Consider the following 19,643-nt stretch of genomic DNA (forward strand, 5'->3'; position numbering starts at 1 on the left):
GCCTGCTTCTCTGCCTTCTTGGCATCTCTGTCTGTCAAAAAAATAAATAAAATCTTTAAAAAAAATTGGCCACCTTTATGTATAATGTCATCCTGAAACTGAAACACTAAGCTACATGTTGTCTTAGGGAGAATGCATCCATCTCTAAATCACATAGAATTTCCTGTCACTGGCTTATAACTTTATTAGTAAGTAAGTTCTTGCTGGCTCAAATTAAAGCATTTCAGCGCAAGAGCACAGTTTTTGCTCTCGTGAGAATGTGTGTGGCAGGCTGCGTCTGCCTGTGGCGGACTGCGTTGGCTCTGAGAGGTACAAAATGGCAGGTCCGTGACAGTGTTTCCGTCACACCACGTGGGGGATTAGTGATCAGGGGGAGGGGTTTTATTTCTGTCATAAACACGAAGAGTATAAAAATTAAAGGTAAGCTACCGCCAGTGTACATAGGGATTCAGAGAAGGTTGAATACTGATATTTGCAAATTAAATATTTGCTGACAGAATCTACTCTTCACCCTATAAGCTTATTGCTTTGGGTTAGTGGCTTCCCTGGAATTCTCTTTGAAACCTACCTTACCTGCATGAGTACTCCTGAATTGAGAGAAGGAGTCATTACATGCAAGGATGTTTTTAATGTTATTTGTGTTTGTTTTCAGCCCAGAGTTCAGAGTCACTGTATTGTATTTTCTGCTCTCGCTCAATAACCCTAATTAAAGTAGCCTCTCTCCACCAGTAGGTGGAAGGGGACAGCCAGGCTGTCTCTGAGGGACTGACAAATTGTTGGAGAGGCAGAGTAAACATTTGAGTTTGTCTTCTTTTCCTTTATGAAACGAAGATGTAAAATGGCATTACTAGACCCCCAAACATGTTTGTGATATAGACACTGTTATGCTGAACACTCCTCTTCATCCTCAGATATGCTCCTGGCTACTCATCACCCACCTGGTACGACAGGAACCATCACAGAGCTGTCAGGTGCACCTGTCACAGCCAATACAGCCCACTGCAGGTGGAAACACCAGGCACGTACATTCCCATATGTGCAAAAACCATGTGGTCTGAAAGTCTCTGTTGTCAGATTTTCATTTCTTACAAAGAAATTCACCGTCTTAAGTCTTCTCAGCATCGGGAGAGCAGGGGATGCTGTTAAACACCTAAAACCGGCCCCCTGTGCTAGTACAGCTCGGCCATTCCCTGTCTAGACACTGACCCTTTACACTGCTGGGACAGAGCTCCAGTCTCACTCTACTGGGATATCTGGGCAGAAGGGACTGGCAGGGAGCGGTCAGCGTCCAGCCCTATGAAGAGGCCATAAGGAGCTGGGGCCCATTCTGGCCTCTGCTATTGACTTTTCCCTCCAGGCTGGATTAAAACAAGGGCCATGCTAGGGTCTGGTGTCAGTTACTGCCTACAACAGGCCATTCCAGAACTGTCTAGTGATGCTGTCTGAATACTCAAGTACTCGCTCAAAGCCTGCAAGACGTATTTTCTTTGGGCCAATGTCTGACGGAACACCTGTCCTGTGTCAAGGCTAGACCCAGAGCCTGCCACTGGGCTACCACTTGTCTCCTAAGGTGAGTGCTGAGCAGACTCTCTGTGCATAACAACTCATCTCTGGGTTTTCTGAGTACTGGCTTTAGTCTTCTCACTGCAACATTTTGTCTTAACCCTATCTGTAGGACTAGGCCTGCCGAGTAAATTAAAATTTGTAAATTTAAAATACACGAATCTGACTGCTTAGCAATGGAACATATTCCATTTTACTTGTACATCTTCTAGACAAGAAATCTGAACAGAAATCAGTCCCATGTTCTCTGCTCCTCCTAACCACAGTGGATTGCCAGGGGACAAAGGGGGTGGACTAGGGAGGGCATCACGAAGAGATTTTACTTCAAAGACCAAAACAAGACCCCAACTGCACAGGATGCTTTCAATCAAAATTCCAAGAGAGCCAAAGATTCTTTTTAAAAATCAAGCAAAGATATGAACATTATTATCTACCCAAATGGTTTCTATCACTAGTTTCATTCCTAACACTTCCACCTCCATTCAGAGTCACACTTACTAGTAGGAAAACAGTTGAATCCCACTCTAAGGTGGTGGCTTAAAGCAGACAGCAGACTGTAACAGGCCATGACAGTTCTCGCTCCCTGGGGCTCTCTTTCAATCACTTTCAATTTCCTTTCAGAAGAGAGTCAGGGATTACTGGAGTTGTAGGGTGGGCGAGCAGACTGGAGAAGCTCAGGGCAGTCAGGGAGCCAGGATAATTCACCACCTCCCTGCGTAACCTCTGCTGCTCTCTGGACTGAGACATGAGCAAGAGCTGCCCCCGGGATGGGAAGACAAGGGGAGGAAATGGAAAATTAATATCCAATCGCTCTTATACACAGCTCACGTGGAGGCGGGCGGGAAAAGCAAGTATGAAGCAAGAGAAGGTAGGGAGAGGGTGGTTGGGTTATGGACACTGGGGAGGGTATATGCTATGGTGAGTGCTGTGAAGTGTGTAAACCTGGCGATTCACAGACCTGTACCCCTGGGGCTAATAATACATTATATGTTAATAAATTTTTTTTTTTAAGTATGAAGCAAGAGAGAGGATAGATATGGACCAGAATGTTTTGATCTGACTCCTGCCAACCCAGACGAGATGGTTTTAAAATGGTCAATGGAGATGGCCCTTGACTATAGTAACCTGGAGGCCCCAGGGCAAGTGTTTGGAATTTTAATGTCACAGAGTATGACAAGGAGGGATCTGTGTCTGAAGCAGGAAGTCGTCTGAGTGGGTCTGGGGAATCCAGCATTTCGGTGTTCTCAGGATTTAATGTGCAAAATGAAAGGAAGGGGAAGTAATAGTTTCCAAAGACTGGGAGAGAAAAGGAAAGCCAAGAGACAGGGTCCTCTGGAAATAAGTCACGCTCTGACGCTGTCTTAGAGAAGCCAGGCACTGGGGTTGAGACCCTCAGCTTTACCCACCTCCCATCCCCACTTAGTGCAGGTGGAGGACATTTTCCTGTTGTGGAAGAGAGCGGAAAGTTTGGATGTGGCTGTCCCAGATCTGAGTTGGAAGACTGGTGGCTGAGCCTGGAGAAAGCCTAATTTCAAAGATGATTAAGAAAATCTGTAAAGCAGATTTCCCACAACAAACTCAAAAACACTTTAATGCCTAAAGGAATCTGAGCCTCGCTGGTTGCAACCTCAGGTCAGCAGAGGCAGGAGCCCAGATGCAAAAAGATTTCCTCCTCTCCTTTCCTCAAATTTGAATTAACCAGTTCCGGGGTCACACTTTGAGTCCCCCAACAAAGTCTTGGTCCCTGAACCATGGCCCCAAAGCCCACTACCTCCACTGGATTTTGAGAAAGAGGACAATACCACAACTCACCAAATAGGAATGTGCAAAGCAAGGGATCAGGTAGGGTGGAAGACCCAGAGGGGCAAAGCCTACTGCCTGCAAGGAGTTGGCTAGCCAGGGGTGCGGTAAAACAGTCAAACACCAACTATACAGCAGGTCAGAAGAGGATAAGAACTGACCAAATATTAAGGAGCCTCACAAACAGAGACAAAGGCCCCTGGCTGGGGTAACAGTCATGAAGGAAATGGTATTCTCACCAAGCCTGGCTACTTAACTTGGCCTCATATTATCAGCCTCCGAACTGATGCTATAGACCTCATAGGAAATTAAGTAAAGTTTCCACATTAGCTCCCAGCTCTCCAGCGGGATAGGATCTTCAACTCTTCCGCCCCCACAGCTTTCTCCTCACATACGCCTACATCTTCCATCCAGGCTGTGTGTGAGAGCTAACGCTCATCAGTCCCACCATTCCTTCCACCTCTGGGTCTCCCATGAGGCTACAGGCAAGTGTACGCTCTTCTATCCACCATCACCTCAGTGACCCCGTCTCAGAGGTGAAACCTGGCCTATCCCTTCCCTGGTTCTGGGGCACCAGTGACAACAGAGCTTCGGGCTTCAAGGAGAGGAAAGAGAGAAGCAAACTGTGATTTCAGAACCGCATGGTTTTCTTCATCAGGTTCAAGTCAAGACAGGGAAGTTTGGAAACAATGGGGATAGGATGGTTTCCCTTCTTGGAAACCCCCCAGGAGATAGAGAGGAGAGAGTTGGTCTGTCCTGAGCCAAAGGCAGACATGGAAAAGAAAGTCTCGGACAGGGCAGATGCAGTGAACTGACTACAAGGCAGAAGGAAATGGGGTTCTTTCTTAGCACAGGATTCAGAAGTTTCTGGAATGAATGATATAAGAAAGATTTAAGCACCATACCTTGGCCAGTGGAGGTGTGTGGTCAAGTGTAGTCGGAAACTCTGAGGCATGACCTGCTTCCTCCTACACCTCTTACTCAAGTTCAACGAGTTTGAACTCTTGGTGTCACTTCTAATATTTTATTCCCTATTTCTAAGAGCCTATGTCCACCAACACCTACTCAAAAGTAGCTCATAACTCATGCCTGTTTCCACTCCCATTGCTTCCAGCGAGTTCAGGCCTCAACATTACAGGCCTGAATCAGCCCCTATAGCCAGCCTTCATCCTGTCCCAAGCATCTTAGACGCTCCTGCCCGATTAATCTATGAGAACAATTTGAGCACTTCATGTTCTTGTCTATTTCCCCAACTAGCTGTGGATCTTTTGAGGTCAGGGCTGTATTTTTTTTTTTTACCTCTTTATTACCAGTACACGATAGAAGACTTTGCCCATAGCAGATGCTTAATACAAGTGTCTCGAGTAAATACATAAATGCCAAGGACATAACAGTTTCCAATAATTAAATCCTAGAGGAGAAAATGCACATTTACATCGAGTTTCAGAATCTCATAGGAGCTGAGAGAGAGCTGAGCAGCTTCTGTTTTTGAAGCCATCAGTTTATTAAAGCCTGAAGAAATACCTAAGAGGTAATTCAAAAAAATGCTGGGTTTAAATGTTTTCATCTAACCAATGTTTTCAACACACACACACATACACAGACACAAACATAGCTTAATAGAACTGTGCTGCTTCTAGAGTAATTACAATATTTAGTCCCAGCATACCACTTACTGAAGTTGTGGCCAGCAATGGGACCCAAATCTAAAATGCAATGATTGTCGTCTTCTTTCAACTCTGTCAGAATATTTCTGTGACTCTAAGGATTGCTTAGTTTAGAGATAAGACCAAAAGTCTACGTGTAAGACTATGAATGAAGGTAAGACCTGGAACAAGAGGCTTTCCACCAACCTCATTCTATATAGGCCCTTCCTCAGTTTACACTTCTGGCCTTATGCCATTCTCGTCAGCAGAACGCGAGACTAGTGGCTGGATACTGATGAAGGTATTCTGTCAGTCATTGATGCAAAAAGTCTGCTCTATGCCAGGGGCTGCACTAGGTGTTACATATATAGGGAGAAACAAAGCAGATGCAGTTTCCAGCTCACAGAACTCACAGATGAGAGAGGGGGTACAGGCAGCAAGCAAACAAATAATCACTGAGTTAGAAGAGTTCAATCCAGGAGCATCTGAATGGTTTAGTTGTTATGCGTCTGCCTTTGGCTCAGGTTGTGATCCCAGGGTCCTGGGATTGAGCCCCGGGTTGGGCTCCCTGCTCAGCAGGAAGCCTGCTGTTCTCTCTCCCTCTATCCCTGCTTGTGTTCCCTCCCTTGCTGTCTCTCTCTCTGTCAAATAAATAAAATCTTAAAAGAAAAAAAAAAAAAAGAGTTCAATCCTGCGGAGAAACGCAGCTTGTGAGAGAATGAAGAGTGGGAAGGGGTGGAGGAAAGAGCACATCCTTCAGACAGGGTGGTCGGGGAGGTCTTTCTGAGGAGGTGATGCTTTAGGTGGGATAGTAAAGCTGCAAAAGAGCTGGAGAGGAAAAGGAAAAGCATTCCAGGCAGAGGGAACTTCATGTGAGAAGGCCTCAAGGTGTGAAAAGGCAGGGGTACTGAAGGCACTGAGAGAGAGGCTAGTGCAGCTGGAACCTTTCCCAGGTAAAGCTTCCTAGTGAGACCGTGTCCTTGTAGTGCTGTGTGGCCCTGAGGCAGAGAGCTGACAGAAGGAGACTGTGGCAATAACGTGCAGGCCCTAACAGGGCTGATAAAAAGATGGCAGTGTGGTAATTGAAATTTTTATAAAACTGAAGTGTTACCTAGGTCCCATCTTGGGATATGAATCAAGAAATGCCTTACATGGCCTGTCAAAGTCCCTTCCATTTTGAGGACCCAGGGATTTTTTTAAGATTTGGAATAGAGATCTTTAAAAGGTTCTGGTATTGAAGTATTCTGGGGAAAAAAAAATCCGTATTCCCAGGATATTACACAGAACAGATTTCATCTAAATTGAAAAGAATGAACAGGAACTTCGAAGGGTTCTAATAATAACTGAGCCAACTAGAAAGAGAACATTAACATGCCTGATCTTGAGAAAACAACAGAAAGTCATCCTGACCAGAAGCCCTCTGAGGAGATTAAAACAACACCCATCTTTAGGGCCTTCCATAGACATTGGTGGGAAGCACGCATATTCAAGCTCAAGAGGCCAGGAGAGGGTGAGCTTCCTAACGTCAATGCTGTGACAGAAGCTATGCCGATGGGTCACAGGGACAGCAGGGACACCCTTAATGGAGAGTCTAAGCCTTAGGTGCTCTGGGTCAAGGAGGTGTCCCGGGCCCCTTGGGATAAGTCACAATGGCTGCAGGAGGGAAACAGTAAGAAAGAAAGAGACAGCACTGAGGAAGTAAGGAGCATCATGAGGGGGAAAAAAAGGAAGAAATAAGAACTAGCAGGGCAGACTGCTGAGAGCCATCTCAGCACAGAGAACCCTCCCCCTGCCAAAATCAGTATCAAAAATGTTACTAAAAAAAGAATGTAAAAATGTTTTGGAACATGAAGGAAACTTCATTCATTTCTCTCCTTTCATCAGTAAAAAAGATTTTGTGTTTGATTATAACATAACACAATCCCTAAAGAATTAGAAGACCATACACCACTCATTATGGTGAGACCATGAATCATAGATATATATTTTCAGACATAACCCATAACACTGGGTCAGTAGCAATTTAGGTAAGAATGTTTTAAATGCATACTGATGCAAATTATCTGTATTAGGTCAAATGCAGCTAGAAAGAGTTTAGCTTTTTTATGGTCGGATATTACTAAACTTGGTCATCAGAAAAGATAATTACAAGACTCCAAAATCTAAATATAAAGTTCATTTTATAGGGATCATTCCTTTGCTTTCCTCTTTTTATCTTTTCCTCCTTCTACACAATTTCCATAAATCAGTGGTGAAGATAGCAGGTTTTATTTATTTATTTTTTAATATTTTATTTATTTATTTGACAGACAGAGATCACAAGTAGGCAGAAAGGCAGGCAGAGAGAGAGAGAGGAAGCAGGCTCCCCGCAGAGCAGAGAGCCCGATGCGGGACTCGATTCCAGGACCCTGAAATCATGACCTGAGCCGAAGGCAGAGGCTTAACCACTGAGCCATCCAGGCACCCCCAGCAGGTTTTATTTTTAAATGAAATCGATTTCTTGATTTATAGAGTACTTATACATATTTTCTAAAATAAATATTGTGATAATAAGAGTGATGTAACTGCTATCAAGTCGTTAGAATTATGGCAGAGACCTCAGATCCATAATCTAACAAGAGCACAGTACTATCACCCTCCTGCGATGGGACACGGATCAGAAAAATTAACATGCGGAAGAAAACTGAATAGGAGACACTTTTCATGGATGCCCCACCTGAAAGACTCTGGTTATTGAAATACTGAAGGAATTTTATTCCGAGTTTGCACCCCTGTGGGAACGCCATGACAGCATCAAACATAGCTCCAGCTATATTTAAGTCTACATCTAAAGAGAAATCCTAGTGATAAAGCCTGAGAAGTTCTTCTAAATCAAATGGCAAACAACCATCCATTTCCTCACAGAGGAATATTTTAGGTTTAGCTCTTTGATTCAGAATTGGAAATGATGCTAAAATAGGTTTGTGGAAAAATTAAATTATAAACTGTCAGATTCCATCCCACTTAATGTGAATGTGCAGAGTCTCTAGGATAAACTCGATTAACATAAAAGAGGGTAAAATCTTATTTCTGTTTCTCAAGAACAAATAAAAAAGATTTTTTCCGAGAGGCCCCCAAACCACGCTCATACTTTCCGAACGATGGCACGTGCTCTGCCTCTGGCTATCGCTCGAGCTAAGATTCTCATTTAGAAAAAGCTGCTTCCTGTATCTCTCTTCCTGAAATCTCCTGTTAAAAGTAGATCTTTATATCCAGTGATTCAGAATTGGCTATTTAACCTCAAAACCATGTCTGTGCCACATCTGAGTCCTGGGAGAGCCAGTCACAGTGAGAATGATCAGGACAAAATCAAGTACTAGAATCAAAATGGCAGCTCAGGCTTTGGAGCGTGAACCAGGTGCAGCCCATGCAAAGTGTATGATGTGCATGTTCCTGCTCCATTCTTAAAACCACCCAAATGCTGCTATTCTCACTATCCCTCTCTCACAGAAGAGGCAATGGAAACATGGAGCTTAAGTACTATATCCAGTGTCACACATGTAAGTAAAGCCAGTTCACTGACCCCAGAGCCCTTGTTTTTTATCACTGCCTTACATGATTTCTCTATTGCTTAAAGCACAGGGCATCTGGCCCACTGACAGAGAATGACCTAGGCCTGGGTACTCTAGGCCTTGCAAAGGCTGAAGATGGACAAAGACCTCCAGCCACTCTGTGGGCCACAAAGACAGCCTGTGTGAGACAGCTAGGCTAGGTCAGAAGCACGGAGCACAAATTCAATAGCACTAGAAGGGCAGCAGGAAGAGTGGTTAAGAGCTCAGGCTCTGGTGTTGGTTGCATCAGGGTTCAAACCCCGAGTGCGTGCCAACATGACTTTTTTTACTTAACCTCTTTGACTTAAGTTTCTTCTTCTGTGAAATGAAAATGTTAACTTTTACATCTCATGCCAAGTTGTGAACTATTGTAAAATAATGCACATGAAGTTCTTAAACTTGACAAGTCTTGGCAATGTAACTTTTGTTATTATGGACTAAGCGGAGACTACTTAGAGAGCTCAGGAGAGGTAAGGAACCTCACTGGAGCAGAAGCAGCACCCCGATTTCCCATATTTATATCTCTGACACTGCAAGGACATGGGAAAGGTTGCAGGCTCTGGGGCTCATCAGTGCTACTGCTGGCAAGAGAGGAAAGCGAGGTGGTCCCTGCCTTGCATTCAGAAAGGAAAGGGGTATTACTGACCGGGCGGATGAGGTTGGCTCTGTGACTTGGCGCTGCACACGGACGCCATGGGCACAGTTCTCCTGGCCCCCGGTCTGGGTCGAGAGGGGAATGTCAGGGGAGGTGTGGCTGATCTTCATGGAGGTGTCCGGGCAGGGGGTGGGAGGGTCTAGGAAGCCCTCACTGTTCTCCTGCTCATTGGTTTCTGTGTCCGTGTAGTTAAGAGGTTCCCGATTGTTTTCTTTGCTACCAGAGAGCAGGCCTCGTTCTCGCCACGGAACCCAGCAGAGTTTCCAAGACACAAAGAGAGACACGCCAAAAAGCGCGAGGCCACAGGCAGTGACCACGAGGGTCAGCAGGCTCACCGAGATATCTGCAAAGAAGCAAAGATCAAAGGTCAGTGTGATTGTCCTTCTTGTGCAATCCATTGCACAGTGTGGGTAGAAAGACCCGTTCATCCCTTCACCCCTCACGAGCCGGCCGCAGGGTCACCTGATTCTGGCGCAGGGAGACTGAGACACAGACACAGCACAGAGCAGGTAACGTGCAGGCAATATTTCAATAATGAACAGTCTGCTCTAGCAAGAAACAGAGTATATCCAGGGAGACCAGGAATGCCCCCCAAGTCAAATGAGAGCCTACACCCCGGCAATACAAATCCCTGAGGTTTTGTGAGCAGGGCAGTTTCAGCGGTCATTTCAGAGAGCCGCAGAATCGAATTTGGGAACTGTTTAAGTAACAACTTTCTCAAACAAGAGAAACTAGAGTGCTTTTTTCCTCTTTCTGATCTTGACTTTGAAGGGTCTAAGCAAAATGAAGCTCAAGCTCTCTGAAGCCTCAAGAACACTGTCCCAGTCAGGGGCCAAGGGCCTGGGCCCCTGACCAAGAGGGTTTGGGTTTCTCGGTAGCAGACCCTGAGACAAATATTCAAGGGCAGGTGGTTTATTTAGAAGGTGAAGAAAACACAGGTAGGGGGGTAGGGAAGCGGTCCAGGGAAGGCAGCCAGCAAAGGGGGCTTCCGCAAGCCAGTTACCACAGATGGAGGAGACACCTCCCAGGCGAGCATCACACCTCAGTCACCCCACACAAAGGGCAAGGACCTGGGCTCTTCGTAACATCAACTCCCTTCAGTCACAAACTGGAGGACGGCTCTCAAGGGGCATTTCCCACTGGCAGCACGAGCAGCAAAGTAATGAGCTTCAGCAGCCAAAAAAAATCCCACATTCAAATAAACGCCGTGGCAGGCCTGTGGGGGTCAGCAGGCAGGTGCCGAAATGATGCAGGTGAGTGGCTGCAGCAAGGCAAGCCGGGCACTTGTTAGCTGGACCATGCAGCTTCAGCTAGGGCCTGTGGCAGTGCGATGCCTGCACCCCTAAGTCTCAGAACAAAGTCCGGACTCCTCCAGGCTTCCGCCCCATGTAACAGCCAGGCCGGGAAGGCTGAGGCATCAACGGGAACCCGCTGCTGGCACCGGGGTGGTCCGAAAGCCCTTTCATTCAAGGACACTCCCACCTGCCCTTACAGTGCTCTGTTACACTCAGGAGCTCCGAGGGTTCTCCCAGGTTTGGCCTTTACTGTCCACCATCAGCATTTGCATTGCTTCAGCCCAAGTTTCCCAAATGTCCTCTATGTGCCGGGCACTGCACTAGGTTTTGGAGATACTACAAGGGGGAACGTGACAGCCACATTCCACACCCTCTTCACAGACCCATATTCTTGTGAAGGGGAGAATTAGGAATAAGTTAATTTTCACAGTATCAGTTATCCACAGCATGCCAACAATCCGTGACGCGAGACAACTGGTATTCTTGCTGGGGCATGCATGGGAGCCCCGACTGCGAGTCACTTACTTACTACAGAGCCAAGCTGACCACCCACCATCCATGTGCTTTTTGACACAACTCTGAAGGTACTTCATCATTCTTATGAAATGATAAATCAGTTTCTTCATGAAAAATTGCTCTCAAGAGAATGCCAGCTGCCAGGGATGGTGATGGAGCTAAAGTATCTCCCCCATGCCTCCCCATCAGTCTTTGTCCTTTCGGCAAAGTAGTGTTCCATCTCTGCGCCACAACACTGGAGTTTCACCTGGCTAAATGAGCTCAAATCTGCCACCTCTCTCTCCTCAGGTCCCACTGTGAGGGGGATAGCAAACTATCCAACGACAGAAAACAAGGATGGGTTCCCTCAATCCATCCATGAGCCAGTAACACTGAGGAATTTCTGGAATTGTTTTAAAGGAAAAGCCAGTTAGTACTGAACACTGAACACGAGAAAATGAAGGGACACTAAGGAGACAATAAAAATTAAAACTCCCAGGTTCAGAGAAGCAAGGGCAGGGATGGGGACAGGAAGGAGCCTCAGTGAGAGCAAAGTAAAGGGCCCCAGAAATCATACCTCATGGAGCCCCAACATGAGGTAGGGAGAGGGCATGGTCTGGCCACAGCCTCCACTGGGTCCTGATGGCTCATACAGGAGAGTGGCAAATTTCTCAGTGCGGACTTCTAGGACAGGTGGTAGAACTGGGGACACAGAAAGGAGGAGACCCTGTCCCAGTTAATCAGGCTGCCACAGCAAACATCAACTCTCACCTTGTCCAATAAAATATGAAACCAGAACAGGCTCCACACCATACTGAAATCCCTTAAAACATTCTGTAATCCAAAGGGAGGCCAAACTCCTCATCTGTGTCCTGTCAATTGCTTGGGCGCTGTCCTGACACAGACACCGCTACAAGATACCAGCAAAAGCTGGAGTTGGGGTCCACTGGAAAGCAGTAGGGTTTAGAAGTGCAATGTGCTCATCACATTGTTATTCACCAAAGACTGGCTCTTCCCCACCACGGTGCCCCCATGCCAAGGAAGGAGAATCAATCCCAATCCCTAGATGGTTTTTATCCCTATAGCTTGCTCTAGTCAATAAAATAAGAGTAGATATGGTCCATGCCTCTGACCCGAGGGACTCTTGGATCCCACCCTCTGCCGTGAGAAGAAATCTCAAAGCTCAGTTTTCCATCTTAGGTGCTATAATGGGAAGGCTTGTACCACAAGCCCAAAGTCCAGAATAAGGACCAAACTTAAACCGGATTCCCAGACTGGGGCAGAGCTGCAACTGATCCACAGATCCATGAGCAAGATCTAAATAGTTGAAGTTTTAAGTCACTAACATTTTGAAGGTGTTTGTTACCATGGTAGAAAAATATGACTAATACACATGACCATATAATTCACTGCCCAAAGCTGGGAACATTTAAGAGAGAGAAGGGGTGGGGGCACCTGGGTGACTCAGTCAGTTAAGCGTCCAACTCTTGGTTTTGGCTCAGGTCATGGTCTCAGGGTCGTGGCATCGAGCCCTGCATTGGGATCATTTTCCCTCTGTCTCTGCCCACCTTCATCCCTCAAGCTTGCATGTGCCCTCTCTCTCTAAACAAATCTTTAAAAAAAAACTGAGAGAGAGTGAAGGGGTGATGTTAATGACTGCTTGGAACAAGAGACTTCACCCAGCACCCAGGGTAAAGCAGAGCATATGGTCACTCTGACTCATCACCTTGGTACAACATAACCTCCCAGGGTTAACGTGGCATAGACAACACGCCCACTTTTTCTAGTAACCACAGGGCCCTAACCCAACTCAAGAATGACCCCAGCTTGTTAGGTGACTCTCAAGCTCATGCACCCAAAAAACCCAGCTTGCTCATAAGTCCAGGCATGGGGGATCCATGAGAGCAACAATCTTGTCTATCTCAGCACTGAATGCCAAACAACTAAAAGAATGCCTGGCACATAGTAGGTGTTCAGTAAACGTCTGATGACACCCACCTGAGGAGCCCTGTAGCCACCTGCTACATTTACCATGACTTATGATTGTGGCCTGCAAACTCTACTCACATTCATAATCGATTTTTGTGCACATAGGTATTACAGAGAATTTCTGGCAAGTGGCAAAAATGATTTTTTTCTTTTTCACACATAGGTGCCCTGTGGGTTAGCAATGGGCCAGTGAATACCTTCCTGGAGAAACCAATGGCGACCAACACAGACACACCAACCACTAAGCACAATCATCTGGGCTTCTATTTTGCAAACAACTCCAGGTACCCTCTGGACACTTTCCTCTCTTTCTTCAGAACAAAGTGTTAGAAAACTGTTGTGGAGTAACCAAGCGGTAGTTACTAGCCACCTCAGACTCACGACCTTAGGAAAGGGAGAAGGAGAATCGGCTCAGAATCACATAATAGTTCTGCTTAGAAGAGAAGTTATTTCTTAAGTTATGTGGTAGGTACATGGCCATTTGTTTTATGATTGATCCTAAAACCATATGTATTCACTATATATATTCTTTGGCATTTACAGCATACTTCATAACAAAAAGGAAAGAAAATAGTAACATCAAAAAAATAATTATTCTAAAGATAAATTTTCTAAAAAAACGGGAAAGTATAATTAGTTCTTTTGACCAAGAGCCAAGAGAATAACCAGATGGTGATTCAGGGATGAAAGGAGGCAAATGGCAACCCAGTTCCCATCCAGATCCCTGGAGGTGCTGCTGCTTAGGGTGACTGTGCATGAAAACTGTATCCAGACCTGACAGAGGGTGACATTCCTCCATTAGGACTGACCATCAGAACTCTATTCTCCCTGCTATTAGGTGTAGCGAGTGGACATGACGTAGTGTGGCAAGACCCCACAACACCAGATCCAAGACACCATGACATCCCTACACTCAACAGATATCCCAGTTATACACCTATAATCCTAAGGGATCCATGCAAACTCAAGACTTGTTTTGGAACAGCAAATATTATTGTCCAATGAAAGGAAGGCTGAGAGTCCATCCACTACATAGGGACAGATGAACAGCAGTTGTTCCCCTAAACTGAGATGGGCCATGAAGAACACATAAACTGACAACCACAGAAAAGTCATGGGACAAAGGAGCAGCTCAAAAGAAGTTAGCCAAGCTGAACATTCAGAATAAACTGGCCCTTGGCATTAAACAAATCAATGCAAGAGGCAAATTAATTCTTTTTTTTTTTAAGAGATTTTTTATTTATTTATTTGACAGAGAGAGATCACAAGTAGATAGAGAGGCAGGCACAGAGAGAGAGAGAGGGAAGCAGGCTCCCTGCTGAGCAGAGAGCCCGATGCAGGACTCGATCCCAGGACCCCGAGATCATGACCTGAGCCGAAGGCAGCGGCCTAACCCACTGAGCCACCCAGGTGCCCCGAGGCAAATTAATTCTTATACTTAGTGAGATATATAAAACTGTTTCTAAAACTAAGAAGTATGGCTGCAGTAGTGATCAGAATCAGACAGGTCTGAGGATCCCATCTGATCTAGGAAAAGATCATAGTCCTAGAATTCTACAGCTAGCCACATTATCACAAGAGAGGGGGAAAAAGCATTTTTAAGCAGTTGATGACTCAGAAAATATACCATTCTCCTTCTTAAGGATAAAACCTCTCCTGCACTAAACCTAAGGAAATTCTCCAAATGAACAAATAAAAATTTATGTAAGAATAGAGAACCCAAGAAAGTAAGGACATACTACATAAGATACATAGTTACATACTATGTATCACCAAAATTAGTGATAAGCAAAGAAAATAACACAAAGTACATTAAATCTAAATAATTGCTGGTTATGAGGTTATGAAGTTTAATGTAACTGTTCAGGAAAAAAAAACTTAAAAGAACAAAGAAATGATGCTATACACAAAACTTAATTCCAACTGGAATTCCAATTGGATTCCAATTCCAACAAAACATGGGAGGCAGAAGGAGGAAGGAAGTAAAAGCAAAATGAATGTCCTATATTGTTACACGCAGAGATTATCAATATTTCAACTTGATATTATAAGGAAGTACAGGTCATAAGTAATGAATCTTGAAACACTGCATCAAAAACTAATGATGGGGCGCCTGGGTGGCTCAGTCATTATGCACCTGCCTTCAGCTCAGATCATGATCCCAGGATCCTGGGATCGAGTCCCGCATCTGGCTCCCTGCTCAATGGGGACCTGCTTCTCCCTCTCCCACTCCCACTGCTTGTGTTCTCTCTCTGGCTGTCTCTCTCTGTCAAATAAATAAATAAAATCTTAAAAAAAAAAAAAAAGGAATTCAAGTGTTCATCCTAAACTAATTAAAAAAAAAAACTAATGATGTATTTTATGGTGACTAACATAACACAGTTTGTTTAAAAAAAGTTTTTTTTTTTTTAAAAAGTACGGGTTCAATTATGTATATAAAATACTTAAGGGGAACTTTGATTCATAATGGTACATTTGATATATATTAATATCCTCTCCTTGAGAATCACACTAAGTGATAGGACATATATTAAAAAATATAAATGACAATCACAAGGAGTACAGCATAAGACAATCAACAAACTAAAAAACTTTTCTGGAAGACTGTATGTAGGTAGAGAAACAGCAGAAGATGCAGAGGGCAATATATCTAAGGGTGTAGGCCTGACCTACTGAACTCAGCATCAGGACACAGACATTTCCAGTATGGCAGCAGCTAAGACTGAGATACAGAGCTAAAAATATGGGCATGGATTGAAAATCTTCAACAAAATATTGTTAAATCTGTCTAGGGAGAAACCAAGGCAATTAGTGTGAGAATTAGAACCCAAAAGCAAAATCCGCCACACTCTTGCAAAAAACATAACCCCTCAAATCCCCTTAAAGTAAATTTGCCTGTTAAAATATTACCCACAGTTACAAAGCCTCATAGTTAGCTTTTCTATTGCCTCATTATTAAATACAACTAAGCTGAAAAGAATCACCAGTCATGTAAGGAAATATTACAGCATCCGAAACCAAAAAGAGGTTCCCAGAGAATACAGATAAATCAGTGAGGAAACAAGAATTTTTCATTCACAGGATGTTTCCAGAAGGTTTTTGGTCCACAAAACTAGAGAAGACTACTAGTAAATGAATGAGGAATAAGATGGTGTTTTTTAAAAAATATATATATTTTATTTATTTATTTTCCAGAGAAAGAGAGAGTACAAGGAAGGGGAGCGGTAGGCAGTGGGATAAGTAGACTCCCCAGGGAGCAAGGAGCCAGATGTAGGACTTGATCCTAGGATACTGGATCATGACCTGAGCCGAAGGCAGATGCTTAAGCACTGAGTGAGCCATCCAGGTATCCTATTACATAGTGTTCTTAGAAGTAAAATAATATGATTGTTGAAACAAATTAAAAATTTCATAGAGGGAGGAGGGTGAGGAGGGTGGGTTGGCACGTGAGGGATACTAAGGAGGGCATGTGTTGTGATGAGCACTGGGTGTTATATGCAACTAATGAATCATTGAACACTACATTAAAAACTAATGTTGTACTATATGCTGGCTAACTGAACCAAAAAAATATTTCAGGGGCGCCTCGGTGGCTCGGTGGGTTAAACCTCTGCCTTCGGCTCAGGTCATGATCTCAGGGTCCTGGAATCGAGCCCCGCATTGGGCTCTCTCCTCAGCAGGGAGCCTGATTCCTCCTCCCCACTGCCTGCCTCTCTGCCTGTGATCAATCTCTCTCTCTCCGTCAAATTGAAAAAAAAATTTCATAGGGGAGCAGAGAGTTTCTGATTTAGTAGGTCTGCCTATTAAGTTCCTAGGTGCTGCTGCTGCTACTGGTCTGGGATATACTCTAAGAACTACTTGGCCTGTTGTTGAACTTCAATGAATTAACCACTAATTAATATGTGTAAAGTACAGAGAGGCATGAAAAGAAGACATGCCTCCTCCTGTCCTCAAGAAGCTTAGCTTCTGGCTGGAGAACTGCAAACTGCATATTCAGGAACCATGAGCAACAAAGTGGAGATGATACATATGGAAGTTCTAAGAGGAGATGCTAAGTAGACTATGGACCACTCAGCTGGACACTCTGCAGATGTGTATTAGGGAGCTGTTGCCCATGGAACCACCCTTGTCCTACTAGTGATGGGAGCTGATCAAGAAATATTTTTTATTTTTGTCTCCTGGATGAACAATTCTTATATGCTAGGCTTCTTAGAAGACCGCAGAAGAACAAGAAACAGTTGTTTGACTGTGTGCCAACTGAAAAGCTAATCCTTGCATTTGTTTTCCCTTATTTCCTATTTCATCCCTCTGTCCCTCATATCATCTCTCTAGGATCACATTCTCAATAAGCTATCTGCACACAATCCTTTTTCTCAGTGTACTATTGTGATTTATAATAAAAGATATATATTGGAAAAAATGTAATAGAGGATAAAGTCAAGGATCATCTATCTGAAGTGGACCAACGACACAGGAAAACTAAGTGAAAGATATGAGATATAGAGTTTGCATTCAGAAGGTCTAATATCTACATTTTCCAGAAAGTGAAGACAGAGAAAATGAAGATAAAAACCATCAATGAAAAAAATTTTTCATTCCCTAAAGCTGAAGGACAAATTATAGGAGTCCACTGAACATGTACAATAAAACAACTCTACCTTAGACACATTACCTTAGAAACTCTACCTTAGAAATATTATTGTGAAATTTCAGAACAACAACAACAAAAAAATTAGGGAAAAAAATCACAGAAGCTTGAGAGATAAAAATAACATGAACATGAAGAAATTAGAACCACACTGGTACTGGCCTTCTCATAAAAACAACAACAACAACAAAAACCAGGGGCGCCTCGGTGGCTCAGTTGGTTAGGCCTCGGCCTTCGGCTCAGGTCATGATCTCAGGGTCCTGGGATCAAGTCCCGCATTGGGCTCTCTGCTCAGCGGGGAGCCTGCTTCCCCCTCTCTCTTTGCCTGCCTCTCTGCCTACCTGTGACCTCTTTCTCTGTCAAATGAATAAATAAAATCTTTAAAAACAAAACAAAACAAAAAAACAAACACCAGATAATGAAATAATGCCTATAAACTTCTGAGGAAAACTTATGCTCAAGTTAGAATTCGATACCCAATCATAGTGTCAGTACAGTATGAGGGCCAAAAACAACAGCAAGATTACTTTCTATGCACCTATCATAGGGAGTTACTTGAGGATAAATGTATGAGATGCAAACAGGAGAGAAGAAGACAGAGTGCACAGCAGAAGCAGCAGCTCCACTGGGAAGCCCAGGGACGGCACCGCGTGAGAGGTGAGCGGCGCACTTAGAGAGGGGCCGGTCCAGCCTGGAGCAGGAAGACAGGGCTGGAGAGAGAAGGCCTCCTCAGATGAAGTGGACTTCAAAATAAACAAACAACATTATGGACAGTTTAGCTTCTACTGACATCATTAAGTCTTCAAATGGGGGGGGGGGTAGAAATTAGGAATTCCATGAGGAAAACTCTGGGAAAAGGAAAAATAATCACAGTACACCTTTTGGTTCTGTACTAAATAAAATTTTATATTCATGATAACATGAAAACCATTTATTGACTTTCAACTCTTAGAATCAAGTAATGGACAAAGCATGGAAGACAAAAGTGCAATGGTAGAAGAGAATGCAAATTCAACTCTGACAATTTAAAATTAATAGGAAAGATTTCAGAAATTAAGAGGCAGAAAAAGGCAAGAAGCTGAAGGCATGATTGAAGGTTGCCTTCCAAAATGAGGGAAATAAGATATATGGTCTGTAATTGACAGACCTGTACATATTGATATTTTCACGCTCACAGTATTTATCTTTACCATGCAGAGACACAGCAAGCCATTTCTGTGGGGATAAAATTAGAAGGGACTTTCACTTCCATATTAACTTTTTATAAAGAACAAGTGATACTAAGAAGAAAAAAAAAGGTTTTTCAAGCTACTATAGTATGTAATGCATATACAGCTTAGTACATCCTGGTGAACTTGGGTCTGTAATCCCAAAGCATTTCTGAAAATAGTCCTTATTTAATTCTGCTCCTTGGTATATAAGGAACAAATGAATGAAAATCTTGATAATCATTATAATAATGATCTTCTGAGTCCTTAGCACAGTTTTCCTTCCAACTTAAACCTATAAAAGATATCCATCCTTGTCTACTCATCTTTGTTCAGACTTCTTGATTCATGAAAAAAAAAAAAAAAAAGACTGTTGCAAGGGACTGACACAGGCTTATCAACTTTTCACTTTGCTAATACTGATGTTAAAACGTAACTCATTTACTATCATGATCACGTTATACAAGAAAGAGCACTTTGGGGCGCCTGGGTGGCTCAGTGGGTTAAGCCTCTTCCTTCGGCTTAGGTCATGATCCCAGGGTCCTGGGATAGAGCCCCCCATTGGGCTCTCTGCTCAGCAGGGAAATTGCTTCCCTTCCTCTCTCTCTGCCTGCCTCTCTGCCTACTTGCGATCTCTGTCTGTCAAATAAATAAAATCTTTAAAAAAAAAAAAGAAAAGAAAAGAAAGAGCACTTTGACACCAAAAACAAATGCCTTCCCTTAAAATACTGTATTGAACTTTATGAATAAGACC

At 43.8% G+C, this 19,643-nt stretch overlaps 1 protein-coding gene across 1 annotated transcript in view; it reads right to left on the bottom strand.

Annotated features, from left to right (window-relative positions):
• The window catches only part of SYT9 (synaptotagmin 9), a 200,432-nt gene that overhangs the window by 135,061 nt on the left and 45,728 nt on the right, over positions 1–19,643 (bottom strand). Inside the window, exon 2 of the mRNA XM_046017567.1 lies at positions 9,246–9,597. Within this exon, the coding sequence (XP_045873523.1) occupies positions 9,246–9,597 (352 nt within the window). The remainder of the gene's footprint in view (positions 1–9,245; positions 9,598–19,643) is intronic.

Source organism: Meles meles, chromosome 8 (genome assembly GCF_922984935.1).
Source record: "Meles meles chromosome 8, mMelMel3.1 paternal haplotype, whole genome shotgun sequence".
Lineage (NCBI taxonomy): Eukaryota > Metazoa > Chordata > Mammalia > Carnivora > Mustelidae > Meles > Meles meles.